The following is a 17,671-nucleotide window of genomic DNA, read 5'->3' on the forward strand; positions in this document are numbered from 1 at the left end:
AGGTCGCGACTCCTGGTCTATTCCCTTACTTCATAGCATACACTTCTCAGAAGACACGAGGAAGGAAAATGTCGGGGAGGCTGTGGCTTATTCAGGTTTGTTTCTACTCTATACTTGCTCAGAAGGAAGCCCTGTTCCACCTCAGGGGTCAGCACTGGGGCCCCATTTGGCAACAGGAACAGCCTCAAGCAGCCCAAGTATCAAGGATGACTTTGCCCAGAAGGGGGACTATCAGGAACCCCCATGAGTCAGAACCTCCAAGTGTCCCAACTGTGGCACTTAACAGCAGAAAGTGCTACATGGCTAGAAAAATGGCTAATAATCTAAGAGTTGGGATCATGGGGAAGTCCACGCCCCTCCCAACTCTATCTACAGAATGAGAGCCAAGTCCAGAATGACCTCCCAGGGGCCCTGCGGGGGCTCTATCATCACTGATCTTCTGTTCTGAGACTCGGTGAGAAGGATTTATACCAAACCCAAGAGGGATGGGGGGCTAACCCCCAGTAAACCTTGCATTTAGTGCCCCACAACTCAGCCCCTCACCCCTTGCACATTCTCCTTCATCAGGACGTGGGCTCTGGAGGCAACCTGCCTGGGTCCGTAATAACAGACCCTCCCGGGGTTGGTTTAAGCATTAAGGCATTTGGAACACTGCCTGGCATGTGATCACTTAGCTACATTATCATCAGCATTACTCTTTCAAGCCCTCAGCAGATAGGATCTGCTTCCTCTAGCCTCTTAAGTGTTAACACCTAAGGGCCAGCATTGTGAAAGCAGGAAGTTTAAGTCCTGTGGTCCTCAGGATCACGCTAGGTGCAGCTCTGGGGATGTCTGTGAAATGTGGGAACATAAGCCAAAAGCTGTGGTCAGGATATACCAGAACTGGAATGGAGGCTTTGGCCCATCTGATGTGTGTTCTGTAATTTAGCTAAAACAGCTAATGAACATTTATGTGTGTGTTCCTCAGTATTTGCCCAAATATTTCCCTTCTTTCTACTTCTGGGCTGTGATAAACATAGAAGTCAAACGAGATTTTCATCTGATAGACTAAGAGACCGGAAACCAGAGAATTTGGGCTCTGGCTTGGGGGGTTTCAAACTTTTGGTAAGCAGAAAACTGATACACTTTGTAATGCTTTTTTAAAAGCATTTTTAAAGCTATATATATTTTATTGCACACTTATTTTTAATTTTTCGTTTTGAGATAATGTTAGACTTAAAAGACATTGCAAAAATAGTACAAAAATTCATGTATACTCTTCACCTAGCTTCCCCAACGGCATCTTATATAACTACAGTATCATGATCAACACCAGGATACGAACACTGATACAACACTGTTAACTTCCTTTCAGCCCTCATTCCAACTTTTTCCACTGTCCCACCAACATACCTTCTTCTGCTCTGAGACAGTCCAACCTAGGATCTCGCACTTTGTAGATCATGTCTCCTTAGTCTCCTCCAGTCTTTGTCTTTCATGATTGCAATACTTTTGACACATTGTTCTGTAAAATATTCTTCATTTTGGGTGCACCTGGTGTTTTTCCATGATGAGACTGAGGTTCTGTGTTTTGGGCACAAACACCACAGAAGGGACGTTGTGTCCTCCCATCCTCCGTGAATCAGGCCAGGGTCACATGAAGTTCGTACATCTCATTCCTGGTGATACAAATTTTGACCACTTGGATGCGGTGGTGCCTATCAGATTTATCCACTGCAAATTTACTATTTTTCCTTTGGCAATGAATATAAGTATCTTGTGGGGAGGTGGGGAGATAGCTTGACACTCTGAACATGTCCTGTTTCTTGTCATACTTTTACCCACGAATTTGAGCAGTCTTCCATTGTTCTTGCCTGAAACAGTTATTACCGTAATGTTAGCCAAATGGCGGTTTCCTGTTTCCAGCATTCTTTCTGCCTTTATTAATTGGAATTCTGCCGTAAGGAAGAGCTTTCCCTTCTTATTTATTCATTTATTTATGCGATAACTCATTTCTACCAACATGATCTTTGGTCATGGATATTTGCTTCATTCTGAGAGTTGTAATATACTACTACCGTTATTTATTTTGTCACTAAAGTTGTCTCAGATTTGGCCATGGGGAGCCCCTTTCAGTGTGGCTCTTATGTCCTTTTGTAATGTCCTCAACTTTTCTGGGCACCTTTTCTAGCACTGCAAAGTCTTCCAAGCGCCTTTATATTTTGCCTGCTCCAGCCCTAGAATTACCCATTTCTCCAAGGATCCCTGATTCCTCATTTCAGAGAATGGTACTTAGAAACCAAGATCTAGGGGCTAGTATGCTCACAGCTACTGTCACGTCATTATTTCCAGTCCCTCTCACAGGACAAAGCGAGGACATAGACGTCCGTATGCACGCACACACGTATACACCTGTATCTAGTTCTAGTTCTGTGTCTTAGCCTCTGTGTGTAGAAAGCCGTGAGTGGACACCAATTTCTCTGCCTCTGATCCAACACACAGGGTGCATGCTAACCTCCCTCCTTTCTATTTTAGTTACTCCTTTCCAACAGTGAAAAACCTGGCTCTCACTATCCATCCTATATTTACTTCTTTGCCTGATGGTGGAATACACTTGAAATATTTTCAGGATTTGTAATGCCTTTTCTTTCGAGTTTGTGTGATTTCAATCAAATCATGAAATGCCCGTGATGCAATGTTATGGGCAAAGGGGAAGCAACGCAGCCTAATGTTTAATTGAGCGAGCTCTGGAAGTAGGCAATTATTTATTTCTCCGAATTTCACCCACCTTATGTATAAACTAAAGATAATAACAATATCTAGCTCACAGGATTGCATTGAGAATAAAAGAGTTAATGTTTATGAAGTGCTTAGCACCTAGAAAGCCCTGGATAAATAGTAATTTTTATTAGCTATTAATTGGGAAATAAATAAAATTTTCTATTGATATCTAATAGTTTTTATGAAAGGTTGACCCATAATACCAATTGATATGAGGAAAACAAAAAAGAGGTTGGAAACTTTGTGGTTTGTCGAAATATTTCTCTTTTCATACAGTTGCGATGAAAGTTAATTTTCCTCCAATAGGTGGCAGCACTTGAACCATCGTCTTTGAGCAGGGTCTCGGTAATAAAGTCCTCACAGTGCTCATCACAACACGTGCCCTCCTTAATACCCATCACCCGGCTACCCCATCCCCCCAGCCCCCTCCCTTCTGAAACCCTCAGTTTGTTTCCCGGAGTCCAGAGTCTCTCATGGTTTTTTATAAGCAACTAATGAATTGTTGAACACTACATCAAAAACTAATGATGTACTACTATAGGTTGGCTAACTGAACACAATAAATAAATAAATAAATAAATAAATAAATAAATAAATAAAATTAAATGTGTACAATTGGTAAGAAAAAAAAAGTCATCGCAGTAAATTGCCCGAGCTGCTGAAGACAGGAAGCAAGCTCTGAATTGGAAACTTCAGACAAAATGTGAAAAATAATCCACAACTTTTTAAAAAGCTAATTAGGGGACCCTGGTGGCTCAGTCGGTTAAGCGTCTGCCTTCAGCTCAGGTCCTGATCCCAGGGTCCTGGGATCGAGCCCCGCATTGGGCTCCCTGCTCAGTGGGGAGTCTGCTTCTCCCTCTCCCTCTGCCCCTCCCCACCCCATGCCCACACTCCCTTTCACTCACTCTCACTGTCAAATAAATAAACAAAATCTTTAAAAAAATAAAAAGCAAATTAAAAATGCCCCACATCTTAGCACACCTGTGAAGGGCCTGCAGGGAATTCAAACAAGTTTGTCCAAACCCGCTATGGGCCACAGGGCACCTCCTCGCCCAGGTGGGTGCCCCCCAGGTCCCCCAGGCCTCCAAAGGCCATCTCTGGAGTAAAGTTGAGGGTGGGGGGCAAATTGGACCGGACTTATTGAAGGTCCTGCAGCCTGGAGAGAAGGTGGAACAGATTCTCAGGACCCTGACCCTGTCTGGGGTCCCAGGGGCTTATAAAGGGATGTGAACCCTCGTGTGCACCCTCACTGCCTGGGGCTAGAGAAACAAGAGTCTGGATCTGAGGCAAGAAACAGAGATGTGCTCGACCTAGCTGAAGAAGAACTGGAGGAGAACAACGGGGCCCCACAGTAGAACCCCACAGTAGAACGCGGGGCTGTCCAACCACAGAAGACATTCGGACTCAGGAAATCAAAGTGGCTACATGGAGTCACCATCTCCTGTCACTAACATGACCAATCCCGCTCCCTTGAGTGGCAGGAGAGGGCAAGACATGGCCTGGGCTCTAACTCCAGAGCTGCCAATTCCTAGCTGTGGGCCTTGACCAAGTTGTTTACCCCCTCTGGGCCTCAGTTTTCTTATCTGGAAACCTCACAGTGCTTTCGGGTTTTCATGAGGACTACATGAGAGAGTATTGTAAAGTATCTAGAATGGAGCCCAGCAGATAGAGACCACGTAACAAAAGTTAGCTTTTATTTTTATTACCACAAATATTATTGTCATTATTTACATTTTCATTAACTATGTTATTACGGTGTCTGGTCCTCCATAACTCCTGCTCGCTTATAGACATTATGGCTGCCCCAGTCCCAAGACTAACTTTTGGCAGTCTCCTCCCTCTGGGTCTGTTAGGTCCAATTCCAGAGCCAGCCCTCTGATGGGTCCAGCACACGACTGCGCCCCAGGCCACTGGCTAGGCTCCACTCATGTGGGTAGACCCCCTCCCTGGTCCAATCAGATTTGGCTGAGGAGGCTGGAAGTCCCAAGGCCATTGAGGGCAACCAGCACCCTGACAAGGGGCTCCTCCCAAAGAGTAGACCGCCAGACTAAAGTCTTAACCTACATATGAAACATTTTCCCATGACATATACATGCCATTGTGAATAAAATATAAATTCATTTAAAGGTGTTATTGAACATAGTAACTTTCTTAAATATTAGTATTACTAATAATATCATTTGTTTTATACAATATTTTATTAATATTTTACCTAATATTTACTATTATAATAAATATGAAGTAATTAATATAACTAAAGGTGTAAAATTTACCATGTGATCTCCATAAAATGCTTTGATTGTAAAAAGTGTCCTCCTCTTCAAAAATTTGAGATACAATCCCCCTATAGTACATTGGGCTACTTCAAGTCCACTTTCAAAGCAGCTGACTGAGCCTCAGATCCCTGGACCTGCCCCCTCGCCTGGGGTCCCACCCGCCAGGAGTCCATACCCCTCCATGCCCTTGGCCTCTGCACATGAGCACCCACCTTGTAGTGCCTGGATTGAGCTGAGGAGAGAGCCACCGCCTGGGTGCTCTACTGGAGCATCACCTCCACTCTCACCGAAAGCATCTCCTCAGGTGGGAATGACCCGGCGGTAGAGGAGAGGCATCCAACAATTCTGAGGACACAGAGAGTAGCTGGTCCTCAGGAGGACACCAGGAGGAGTCATGGCATGAGCATGTGGGATGAATCTTGTTCTGCAGGACAGGAGCCCCCCTCTGTGCTCGGGGTTCCAGGAATGGGGGAACAGGGTAGTAGCCCAGCTGCAGCGAGGCAAGCCGAAGGCTCCAGCTTCTCCCCGGGGTACAGGCTGCAGACGAGAACTGGCCTCTGAACTATAGACAATTACAGTTCTGATCACCTCATCATCGGCCTGAAATGTTTCACCGGCTCCCCAGAGCCTTATGGGCAATGCCCCGCCCTCTCAGCACAAATCGAGGCACACCTGTGGTTTATCTCGTCAGGGCATCACAGGCGTCTCTAAGGCAAGACCATTGGTTGCCTGTGTCGGGTGAGGAAGCCAGAAGCAGAGCCGCAGCCGAATGAAACCCATGCCCGTCTGGGGCCTTGAGCTGTGCCCCGGGCCGCAGGCTGGGGCTCGAGCCATTCGGATGGACCCCCCACCCCGGGCCAACACTGGACCTGAGGAAGCCTGAGAACTTTAGTGGGGCTCTGTCCCTGAGGGGTGTTGCTGGAGAGGAAGATGGGCCCCACAGACAGTGTTTCTGCTTCTGGGAGAAGGTTCTCTCGGAGGCTTGGTTACTAACTACCGAGTGGCAGGAGGGAAGTGACTCTCTGGGGGGTAGAATTATTCTATGCTTGATAGGGATGGTGGGTACTTGGTACAGACAACTGTCAAAAGTCACCTAACAGAGCACTTAAGATCTGTGCATTTCATTGTATGTAAATTGTTTCAATTAAAAAAAAAATATTGGGGGGAAAAACTTGATTCACAGGATGCTGGACTAGGGTCCTGAGCACCTTGGCTCCCCAGGGGTTAGATGACTGGGCTCCCTGAGCCTTTCTTTTCCCAGCTGGTAGTTCCAGGCAGGTAAGCAGAGAATTCTTTACTCTGGGAGTCCTTCGGGGTAGGTGGTCGATCCTGGAGAGGCGCAATCTTTATTCCCTACAAAATGCCTTCCTTCATCAAATGAAGCTGGTACATACGGAAGAGGGTGGGTCCAGGGCTTTAATGTCTATAAAATGGAAACAGTATCCATCCCACTCAGCCACATGACCATGATGTTCACAAGCCCAACACATCTCTGAGGATGTGCCCAGCATTTCCGGCAGCACGCTTCACCTTTCTTTCCACTCAACACATCATATCATATACAGTGTCATATTTTAGAGTTAACCTTTAAGCTTTTTTTTAAAAATTTAGTTTCTTTTTATTTATTTAAAAAATAATCTCTATGCCCAACATGGGGCTTGAACTCACAACCCTGAGATCAAGAGTCCTGTGCTCCACCAAATGAGCCAGCCAGGCACCCCAAAGCTTTTTTTTTTCTAATAAATAATCCACAAATTCTGGGACCTCAGCTCTAAGTAGTAACACATCCGTGGGTCCCTCAACTGAAACCTTCACTCACATTGTGCCCTAAAGTCAAGGTTGAGAGCACTGCCCCCAGGATGAGAACCATCTCCTGGGACGCCTGGATGGCTCAGTCATTAAGCGTCTGCTTTGGGCTCAGGTCATGATTTCCGGGTCCTGGGATCGAGCCCCGCATCGGGCTCCCTGCTCCGCGGGAAGCCTGCTTCTCCCTCTCCCACTCCCCCTGCTTGTGTTCCCTCTCTCGCTGTGTCTCTCTGTCAGATAAATAAATAAAATCTTAAAAAAAAAAAAAAAAAGAACCATCTCCTGCTGGTTCACAGGCAGCACTCTGGATGTCTGTTGAGTAAACTGCAAGGTTCTCAGCCAGAGTATATAGGAAAGCACATCTTACTTAAGGGCAGCCAAGCCCCCCAGAACCAGGAATCTGCGGTATTTGACTCCCATTAGTGACACGTCTTTCTATTTGGCAGGACCACAGGGACAGCACCCACCTGTCATCACAAGGTAGGCTGGACCTTTGACACGGTTTGGCCATACAGCATCTACTCCTCTTTCTGACATAACTCCAATTTCCTTTGGGGAATTATCTGGCACCTACTGTGTACAGTCTTGGTGGACAGTAATCCACCCAGGGATCCATCCCCCCCACTTCATTAGCCAAAAAGTTCCTTCAAATCTCCTGCTGCTGACTTCTTTTTCATCACCTCAGAACAACCAAAGGCAGGTGTCTGATCCAAGCTTGGCCAGTTGGACTCTCTTTCCTAGGAATTTGGCTTTGCAGCAAAAAACCCGAGGGCAGAGGAATGGAAGTTCGTTCTTCCCAGTGACTGCACCTGGGCAAGACCATGGTGCTGCTCCTACTTCCAAGATCCTCTGAGCTGCATGGCTCCTGTCTTCAAGCTCAGTTCCAGGCCTTCCCTCCCCCCCTGTGGCACCCGTGGTTGTCCCATCACTTCCCAGTTCTTAAATTAGCCTGAATCAGTTTCAATTGCTTACCATTAATGAACTCGGTTGATACACCAGCTCATCCTAAAGAATTCCCATTTCTCCTCCCTAGGGAAGTCCAACATGGGATTCAAGGCCACATGTGATCCTTCTACCCCAGGGGAATGAACTTCCCAAGATTCTTAACAGAGAAGAGGGAGGAGGAGGAGGAAGGGGAGGAGGAGGAAGAAGGGGGGGGAAGTCGTTTATATAATTAGCTAAACCTAGCCATCTGCCAGGTGGCAACTTCTGATGAGAACATGGAAAACCTGAGTTTACCTGACAAAGTTACGCCACCTGTTATGAAAGGGAGGGGAGCGGTGGAATTTCAAGTGTTTATTCAACTCACAAGAAAAGCCTAATGGTTACCTCCTCTCTATTGTATCATTCCTCAGATTTGTGTTGGCAGCAGGGCAGGGTCAAGCTCACTGCATCAGAGGAGGGAGGAAATGATCGACTCGGTCCACTTTGTTTTCCTGTCCCTGACCATTTGCAGTTGTATGCAGAGCCTTCCAGTTTTGCTGTCCCTGAAGGATGTGTGCCCTGCTTACCTACTATGATTGACATTTACCCCAAATTATAAGGTGTGAAAAAACAAAATTCAACCAAGTAAATATGAAAGATCTTGCTGGCTTTCCCAAAATATGGAAAGAGCCCAGATGGCCATCGGCAGATGAATGGATAAAGAATATGTGGTATGTATATGCAGTGGAATATTACACAGCCATCCAAAAGAATGAAATCTTGCCATTTGCAATGACATGGAGGGAACTAGAGTGTATTATGCTAAGCGAAATAAGTCAGTCAGAGAAAGACAAACACCATATGATTTCACTCATATTTGGAATTTAAGAAACAAAACAGATGAACATAGGGAAAGAGGGAAAAAAATAAGACAAAATCAGAGAGGGAGACAAACCATAAGAGACTCTTAACTCTAGGGAAAAAACAGGGTTGCCGGAAGGGAGGTGGGTGGGGGGATGGGGTAACTGGGTGACGGACATTAAGGAGGGCACTTGATGTAATGAGCACTGGGTGTTCTATGCAACTGATGAATCACTAAATTCTACCTCTGCAACTATTTAAAAAAAAAAAGATCTTCTTGATTTTATTCAACAATTCATGAATCAGCATCCCATCTAGCAGACAGAAAGGAGCTCCAAAGAGGTGTACGAAATAAAAGACTTTTACAGGTAGAAGGGGGCAGGACAAAGAAGTCACTAGCAAAGAGTGGATTACTTTAGGCGAGGTCACTTTCCTTTGGGCGATGGCAGGGGTCTCTCAGGCAGACGCCCTCAGTAGTGCTGACCAGCCAATTCCAGATTGACTGGTTTAAGTTTCCACTCCTGGGAGAGGTTAAAACTGGAATTAAATGAGGCAGTAAATCTTGGTTGGTGACGTGGGCCTGCTGTCTCTTTTTTAACAAATGGAACTCAAACCCCTACCCCTTGGAGAAAGGCAGGATTGTGTGGACATACAGAAGCAAGTGCCTAGCTTCAAATCCCAAATCTGTCAAGGCTATTGGACCTCCCACATATCCTTTCATCTCTCTGTGCTTCAGCCTCCACATTTGTAAAACTGGCTTCCAGGTCAATATGTGGGAAGCACCTAGAATTGGAAACGTAGTTCCCCCACATTGCCGTGCCCCTGACTTGCCATTGTACGGCAAAAGCCAACCTTGTGCTCTGGAGCCGAAACAGCAAAGCAAAGACAGAGTTTAGGATAAAGAGGAACAATAGCTATATTGCTTTGCCAGGCAAAGGAGGCTGCAGCAGGCTGTGGCCTTCGAAACTGCAAGCCCACCTGAAGGAAAGGGGCTGGGGGGGCGAGGGGGCGGAGTTAATGGGGAAATACAGGATCTAGCTGGTTTTGACAGGAATCGTGTGCTTGCCGCCAGCCTGGTTCATCATGTCTTCAGGGTGGTACCAGGTTCCTGAAACAAAAGGCTAAGAAGGGAGGAGGGGAGGCTTGCAAAAGAGGAAGAAGGTGACTTAGTTTAAAATCCAGCTTCCCTGAAGCATTAGCGCAGCCATTTTGATTTTTGTTCAACTTTATGCTTTTATGTGGTTTCGATTGCATCAGGCCACTAAACACTAAACAACCAACTCGGGTTCGAAGTTGTACGGTCAACACACATTCGAAGCTGTATGACCAGCCTTCTCTGGTTTCTCTGAAGTTACACTGGTCAAAAGAAAACATCAAGCAGGTCCACATCTGGCGTAACAGTATGAGATGCTCCGTGGACCCATGACCCAGTGGAACCGGTGAAAACTGTTTTTAAAACAACCATCTAAATTCTGTGGAATCTGACTAAGTGCATAGAGCAAACAAACAAAGGTTTATTCAAGAAAATCTACTAAAACTCTGGAAGAACTACATGGAGTCTGTGGTATTTGAACCAAGACCTACCTTCTCGCTCCCCTCGCAGCTCAGATGGAAACTCTACTCCTGTCTGGTACAGACAAGAACCCAGGCCTCTCTCTCCTCCCAGAGCCCAGCCATCAGGCTATCTTCCTGGCAGAGACAAACACAAGCACTTGCCGTTCTGCCCCCAGCTACCTGTTGCTGAGACCAAGCCTCAGGCAAGGGCACCTAAGACGTGGAGGCTGTCTTCTGCTCAGACCCTTCAGGTGGGACTGATGCTCTGCATGGAGCGTGGCAGGGCCGAGAATACTGAACCCATTTCCTCGTGGGAAGCTCATGGGCAAGGAATTCCCACCAGGACAGGCAAGCCTAGGAGGCCTGGGCCGCCGCCTCCAGATGCACTGAGCACTCAGCTACCGGAGCGGGGGTGTCACTCAGAGAGAAGGGCATCATTGTGAGACAGGGAAACTGAAGGGACCCCGTGAAAGGCTCTTGCTGCCTCTGTTCTTGCTAGGACCTAAACTGCTGCCCTATACACGCCTATAGTGCAAGTAATGTGTGTCCTCCTTATAAAGGTCAAGGACTTAATGATTTCTTTATAGAGTCTTCTAGCACAATAGCTAACATCTAAGAAGGGATGGGGGTGGGGGGCTGTCGGAGAACACCTAAACACTCCTCTTTGTTTTGACCAGTTCCTGGATGCCTAGGAAGACAGTACACCAGACCACCATCCGCAATAAAAACCCCAGATCCCAAGCAAAGACAAGACTCATGTTCCTTTCTTTCTGAGTCTCCAAGATGCTCTGTCTTCAATTAACTCTGTGCCTACTTCCTCTCCGCTTGAGATTGATTTCCATCCTGCCTGAAGCCGAGGACTCTCTTGGCTGTTCCTGCAGGACCTGTTCTGGGTCCTCGGACCCAGCCAGCCTGCATCCGTTGTCCCCACCTCCAGCCCAGAGCCTTGGCTCTAAGATTCCCCCGGGAAGGAGAAGCAGGCCACCAACAGAGCGCTCCGTTCCTCCCTAAAAGAACTGACTCCATTTGCAACAGACTGTAGGGAGCTGCAAGCTTCCGGGAGCTCTCAAAAACAGTGGAGGTCATGGTGAAAGACATTTGTTAGGAGACTGATAGATTCCTTAAAAATATAGGCTAAACCGTAGGCAGGCTAATTTGCTGGAGAGAAATGGGGAAAGAGGCAACAGTAAAGGTCCTCCTGGTCAAAACACATCTCTAACACTGACCTCAGGCACTGTCCTTACAAAGACACTTTGATTTGATTGAATTCCACCATAAAGAATTTATTCCCTGAGGCATGTTGGAAACAGTACAGTAAGCAGACGGTGCCTGGGACTTACTGGCGGGTGTTAGAGAACCAGACAGAGAGCCCCGCCCAAACACCTGTCTGCACAGGGTAGTTGTGGGCAAGCTCAAGGCCACTCCCCTGGACAACCACCATCAGAGGCCTCCCCTGAGAGGCAGTGATGGGCTGCCACTCAAATTAACTCTGCAGGCACTAAACAAGTAAACTGGCCAATAGCAACGGCAAGGTGGGGGTGCGGTGACTGATAGCCAGATTTGCCACAATATTATCTAAAATATTTCCCCCAAAAAATTGCAAGATACAAATGAATAAGAAAGAATGATCCATTAGAAGGGAAAGAAAAAACAGAAAAGAGAACTGCCTATGAAAGAAAGCAGGTGCCTCCCAAAGTCTGTGTTATGACATCGGGGCACTCAGGCCCCCTCCTGACAGGTGACCAGAGCCGGCTTGGCCTCTGTCCTTTGTTGGCTTCTACCCCTAGGCTGAGGCCACCTTCTTATGCTCCCACCTTTAGAAGTCCCTGCATTGTGCCCCAGACCCATCCTCTCCCTTCTCAAGGCCTCCCCTGAGGCTGTTCCTCGGTTCTGTCCTGCACCATCAGCCTCTCTCCTCTGCTGGGACCACTGTCATGCGCATGTACACACCTGAAACACACACCCACCTCTAACTTCACATGGCCTCCAGCTCGGCCCCACTTCTCTCCAGTTCTTTACTGTCCATACCTGCTGAATTCACACATATCAAGTGAGTCCATATTCCGTGGGAAAATATTTTGCAGCTATGTCTACTTGTATTAGTTGGCATCTACAGTAAGGTAAAGCTTTCCTTTGCTTGAAAATTATTTTTTATTATTAATATCTCTATAAATTCATGGATTCTAATTTACTCAGTGGGTTATAATCTGATATTGTCTTTATCGACTTTGAAACTCAAATGGCTCCAGATTTCACCACTGGGAGTCCTTGAATTGCTTTTATAATTAAGCCTGGACCAGTGAACCAGTGCTCCTTGTGATGGCCGGCGTGCCTTTCTCTCTCCCAGAACGATCTCCACCCAGGTATTCATATCCATTCTCACCCAAGTCATTGGGAACTTTAAACCCTTCCTCAACTGGAGGGCTATGCCTGGCTTGGCTCATGCTAATCAGTGTAGCCCATGCCCCTGGAACATACTGCTCGGTTCCAGATGGCGCCTGCTCTTTTTGGGCTACTGAGAACACAGGAGATGTCTGAGCGGACTTCTAGGCACGAAGCTTCCACCCTCTTCCAAAGGATCCACCGGAGAGAGGCTACCAAAGAACTCTCTTTCCCTCTTGATCACGTAGTACAAAACGGAAAGGGTGGACCTGATGTGCTCATTGCTGCTGCCCGGAAGGAGGCTAGCCTGAGGTCAACCTCCATATACGGCGGTGGGAGAAACTAGGAGAAAGACTGAGCTGCAGGACTGGAGCTCTGGTGACCCCACAAATTGCGGGATCATTCTATGCCTAGTGCTATCTATGGACTGCTTAATTTTTTCAGCCAATAAATTGCCTTTTTTAATTTAAACCAGATAAGGTAATATTCCTGTTGCTCACAACCAAAAGAACCCTAAGTAATACATTCCCCCAAAACAGAAAAAAGAAGGGCTCCCTGCAGAGAGAAACAAAAGATGGGTTTCTGTTCCTGATGACCAAAGGCCCTCCTGACTACAACCCTGCTGCTCCCCGCTCCGCGGGTCTGAGAGCTTCTGGGGGTATATTCACTGTGTACCCCAGGCTCTTAGAGGAGTGTGTGTCTCTAGTGAGGGCTTCGTAAGTATTTCATGACCATCTGTGTAAGAGCTGCTAACGTTGTCTGGTTCACCACGAAATCCCTAGCCTCTAGAACAGAGCGGGACAAAAACAATAAACATTTCCTGAATGAGTGCGTGAGTCCCCCCAGCATGCCTCCGAGGCCCTCCCCTCAAATCCACCAAAGGAACAGAAGCTGTGCCTACAAGCTTGCATGACATTTTATTCTCCACCAGGGGAAGGCGCTGCAAAGGGTTCCCTGAGGGAAACTGGAGGGTCCGCGCTGGATTTAGGAAGGCGGGAACTGGCGATGGTTGCTGAAGAGTCTGTGCTTCTTCCCAGGGTGGGGTAAGGCCCCGGAGGCCCCGAGACCTGGAGTGGAGAGAAGAGTCTGCTGTGGGCAGGTGTGTGGGGTCTCCGGGGGACATGGGGACTCAGAGCCACCTGCCCCTACTGAACACGCCCAGAGTTACATCCTGGAACCCAGTCAGGAGCCTGAACGGGTTGTGGGGCTTTGGAGATGAAAACCACAGGCTCCGTGACAGGAAATGGTGGGGAGCTCACTGTACGGGGTGAGTCAGATCGGCCAGCATCGAGTCCCAAAGCCTCAGCCAAGGCTAGACGAGCTGCCAGAGCAACTCAGGGAGCCCTTCCCTGCCCCATGGCCTGCAGCCCTGGCCTGACTGTGGGCACGTCCCGAGCAGCCCTGGAGGAAGAGACGGCAGAGCCCTCCTGCCAGGGGGTTCCTGAGCCCAGCTCTCAGGCCCCGAATGTCCTGGGCAAAGATGGTGCCTGGCCCCCGGCCCCCGGAGCCCGTGCTGGGCTGGGGGAGGGAGATCACTCAGGGCTCCGAGGTCTATGAGTATCCTGGTCTGAGACCACTTCCCTGGTGTCAACCTCCTTACGCATAATCATCCCATTCAATCCTTATTCGAAATAGGAAATAGGGATTGTTATGAGCACTGGTATTATATAAGACTGATGAATCACAGACCGGTACCCCTGAAAAAAAGTATACATTATATGTTAATTAATTGAATTTAAATTTTAAAAAAGACAAATGATTCCTAAAAAAGAAGAAGAAGAAATAGGGATTATTATCCGTTCACAGGTAATCAAACTCAGGCTCCCAGAGGTGAAGCTACTTGTTCAAGTGCCCGGCCGACCACGGACGGAGACCTGCTGTCACCCCAGGATGGCCTGCGAGAAAAGCAGCATGTGCGGGGACGTGACCTGGGCCCTCCACCAAGGAGTCCCTGCTGCCCCCTCTGCACTCACCTATTTCTGGTCTGCACAACTTGATTTTCACACAGATTTCATGGGGGGATTTGTCATTCAGGAGACCCTGGGTGATGGCAGGAAGATATTTAGTGACTATTCCATCACATAACGTCTTGGGCATAAGTGTCTTCCGGCACACCCTGGACATAACCTGTTTGATGGCTTCCTGCAGTAAAGCACCAGAGAAAGACATAGGAGTCAGGTGAGCTCTGCCCAGGTCAGCCCCCCGCAGACCCCGGCAGCTCGAGGCTCTGGGCACCTCTGACCGCGGGCATGCCGGGAGTAGCACCTGGTGCCAGGTGGCCACGGAAGCAGAAGCTGGAGAGACCGGGATTGACCCTCATGCCCAGGCTCCAGCCCAAGCCTGGTCACGAGGAGCTGTTGAGAGAAAGACAGTTGGCCCTGTCGTGTCTCAGTCCCCTGCACATCATCACCCCAGCCCCCTGCCTTCCGTGTGGAGAACAGGGCCCTTGGCTGCTAGACGCACATTGAAGGTTCTGCCTGCCAAGCTTCCTGGGTCCCAGGCCTGGCAGGGCTCATGCTCAGGGCTGTGTCAGGAAGGTTAGGGTAGCAGAGAGCGTGGAGCCTTGGCATGCTTGATATTGAAGTATCTTCTACTACCATCCCAATGGAGAAGGACACAGCTGAGCACCCAGGGCTGAGGGTGGGCTGAGCAGGATCAGGGAACAAAGGGGGGGAGGGAGGGTGAAAAAGCCTTCTCAGTAGTAACACCTCCCCTTGTTCAGCACTCGCTCAGGGCCTGACAGGGAGCTAAGCACATCCCACACCCGCAGCTCCTTTAAAAGGCTTAGGCAACTTGCAAGATCAGGATTATTATCCATCTCATTCTTCAAGGAGGAAATTGAGGCTCAGAAAGCGTGAGGACTGGGCCCAGCCATGCAGCTAGGAAGTGGCAGATCTGGGGTTGATCAGTCCTGACCCAGGGCCCCTTGGAACCCGCCTCACAAAGCTCTGCCGAGGACACACGCAGTGGGGCCACAGGGGAAAGCTTTCTACCTTCTCTGGGGACGAGTTTCCTTTAACAGTGGAAGGGAAACCAGGCACATTCTTCTTCCCACATTCACGTGCCCAGAGCTTCACCATTTTAGGGGATTCTCTGAAGTCAGTCCCCAGGCACAGGAGGGGGTCCCACAGATCCCCTGCTGAGAAGCTCTGGCCCAACCAGGGATCAGCCCCTCCCTCAGCGCTGCCCCCACCCTCTGAATCCCCACTCATGCCCTTGACCACCCTGCAGATGGCTCCCCAAACCATAAGGCCTCACCTCCGTGATATTGTGTCCCAGGATTTTTCTCAGCTTCTTGATTATAAACTTGCAAGGCTTACAGATGAAGATCATCTGGTCCCCCTGTCAGAAAATGATGCCCCCTGAGGTGATCTCTCAGACACCCCCAACAGCCCTTGGCAGGACTCCAGGAAGAGGCTCTTGCGTGCCTCCTAAGCCAGCAGGATCATCTATGATCTTTCTGTCCTTTAGGGCCTGAAGCAGGGGCTGGCTGGCCCCTGCCACCCTCCTGCTAGTCTTGCTGGGGCTGACACACCCCAGACCCTGCCCCACACCCACGGCCCCTTACCCAGCTCAGCACCTGACCCTCTTCTGTTGTTGGGTCAGACCCTGGAGGACCCTGCTGGGGAGAGCCCAGCCAGACCAACATGGCCCCCACGCAGGCAGGGGTGTGCACAAAATCAGCATCTTCAACCCACAGCCCTGCCTCGTCTCCCACCAGCATAGAAGAGCTGCCCTGCCTGGTGCTCCCAGGGAGGAGACCCAGGTGGAGAGGCGACAGGGGCGGCGGGGGCTGCTGTGGGAGGTGAGCAGGGAGCGAGCTGCCAACCTTGGAGGCCTCCTTGGCCAGGATCTCGAAGAACTGCTCCTCCTCATACATGTCAGCCATGGACAGGTCATGGTCCTCAGGGGACAGACCAGAAAAGGTCAGCCCTGGGGAAGAAACAACATCAGCATCCCTCCACAGGTGGAAGGAGAGGGTAAGTCAGATCTCCTGGCTGGTGGGGAGCCCAGGAGGTGGCGAGAGCCCAGGACAGGGGTAGGGCTTTGCGAGGAGTCCAGAAAGCCCGTCCTCACACTCTGCCCTGGCACTGCTCTGACCCAGTCTCTGTGCCAAAGACATGCTCTCTAGTTCTTTCTGGAAAACAGGAGGAAAAAGATTATACCTCCCCCCACCATCATCCATGAACCCCTTTTCTGTCTCTGTTTCTGTGTGTCTCTATTCTCTCTCTCCCTCTCCCAAACACACACACACACACACACACACACACACACACACACACAACACAGATTAGACCTAAAAGGAACCTTCCCTCGTCTCCTCTCTGAGGTCTTTCTTTTTCCTTTTTCTCTTGCCTTCCCCAGAGAATACCAGTCAGGTGGTCCAGTCCAGCCCACTCTCTAGAACTGTCCCTGCCCTCAGCTAAGGAGGAGTTGCCAGGATCTCCATGGGGAATGTCCTTACCTGGGGTGGCCAGGAGCACCGAGGCGAGGAGCAGGAGGGCCCAGGCGGTCATGGTGGGGCAGCTGCTGAGACACCCTCCACACCCCCTTTATGCAGGCTGGCGACCTCACATCGTGACCTTGCTGGGTCCTGCTCCTCGTGTAGGCCACCTCCCCAGGTCACTGGGTTTACCGCAAACCCCAACACCAGTTTGTGGAGAGGTACGGGAGGAGGGGTTCCTCTGAGGTTCCACACTGTCTTCCACCTCCCCCCACACACATTGCTAGAACTTTCTGAGCTGAGTGATAGGGAGTAACTAGAGGGCAGGAGCCACCATGATGCCCCCACCCTGCCCGGGATGTGCTAATGGAAGAGCAATCCCTGTGCCTCAGGGCTCAGGTAGGGCCCTTGGCCATGGAGCATCCCACCCCCTCCCCCTTCTCTCCCCCCTCTCCCAGGTGGCTAAGCTGGGGTCCCTCCACCAGCCATCTCCCGGATCCCTGCTCCCCCCCCAGCCATTGCAGCCCAAGGAGCACTATCAGATTCCACCGGATTTCGAGCCAGGTGGCTCAGCATGGAAGCTGATGGCTCCTTCCAGCCCTGCTACCTCGGGGCGGTGAACCCCAAGCATGAGCACTGCCGACTCCCTGGGTCCCCAGCACCT

At 49.4% G+C, this 17,671-nt stretch overlaps 1 protein-coding gene and 1 long non-coding RNA gene across 2 annotated transcripts; one reads left to right on the forward strand and one right to left on the reverse strand.

Annotated features, from left to right (window-relative positions):
* Nucleotides 1-13,461: 13,461 nt before the first annotated feature.
* On the reverse strand, nucleotides 13,462-17,349 carry GNLY (granulysin). The gene is made up of 5 exons (XM_036117399.2): nucleotides 17,029-17,349; nucleotides 16,393-16,496; nucleotides 15,822-15,905; nucleotides 14,537-14,705; nucleotides 13,462-13,630 (listed from the first exon to the last, which is right to left on the reverse strand). The coding sequence occupies exons 1-5, from the start codon at nucleotides 17,078-17,080 to the stop codon at nucleotides 13,548-13,550; spliced, it is 492 nt and encodes a 163-aa protein (XP_035973292.1). The 5' UTR covers nucleotides 17,081-17,349; the 3' UTR covers nucleotides 13,462-13,547.
* Nucleotides 13,541-14,444, forward strand: LOC144379348 (uncharacterized). The gene is made up of 2 exons (XR_013442174.1): nucleotides 13,541-13,662; nucleotides 14,370-14,444. It is a non-coding gene; the product is annotated as an uncharacterized LOC144379348 (long non-coding RNA).
* Nucleotides 17,350-17,671: the final 322 nt, after the last annotated feature.

Source organism: Halichoerus grypus, chromosome 10 (genome assembly GCF_964656455.1).
Source record: "Halichoerus grypus chromosome 10, mHalGry1.hap1.1, whole genome shotgun sequence".
In the NCBI taxonomy this organism is placed as follows: Eukaryota; Metazoa; Chordata; class Mammalia; order Carnivora; family Phocidae; genus Halichoerus; species Halichoerus grypus.

Excerpts from the sequence above, each read along its gene's own strand:
- GNLY (XM_036117399.2), bottom strand. The coding sequence starts at position 17,080 with ATGACCGCCTGGGCCCTCCTGCTCCTCGCCTCGGTGCTCCTGGCCACC. Across the intron at positions 15,906-16,392 it reads TGGCCAAGGAGGCCTCCAAG|GGGGACCAGATGATCTTCAT; the intron begins GTTGGCAGCTCG and ends ATTTTCTGACAG. Across the intron at positions 14,706-15,821 it reads TGGGACACAATATCACGGAG|GAAGCCATCAAACAGGTTAT; the intron begins GTGAGGCCTTAT and ends GCTTTACTGCAG.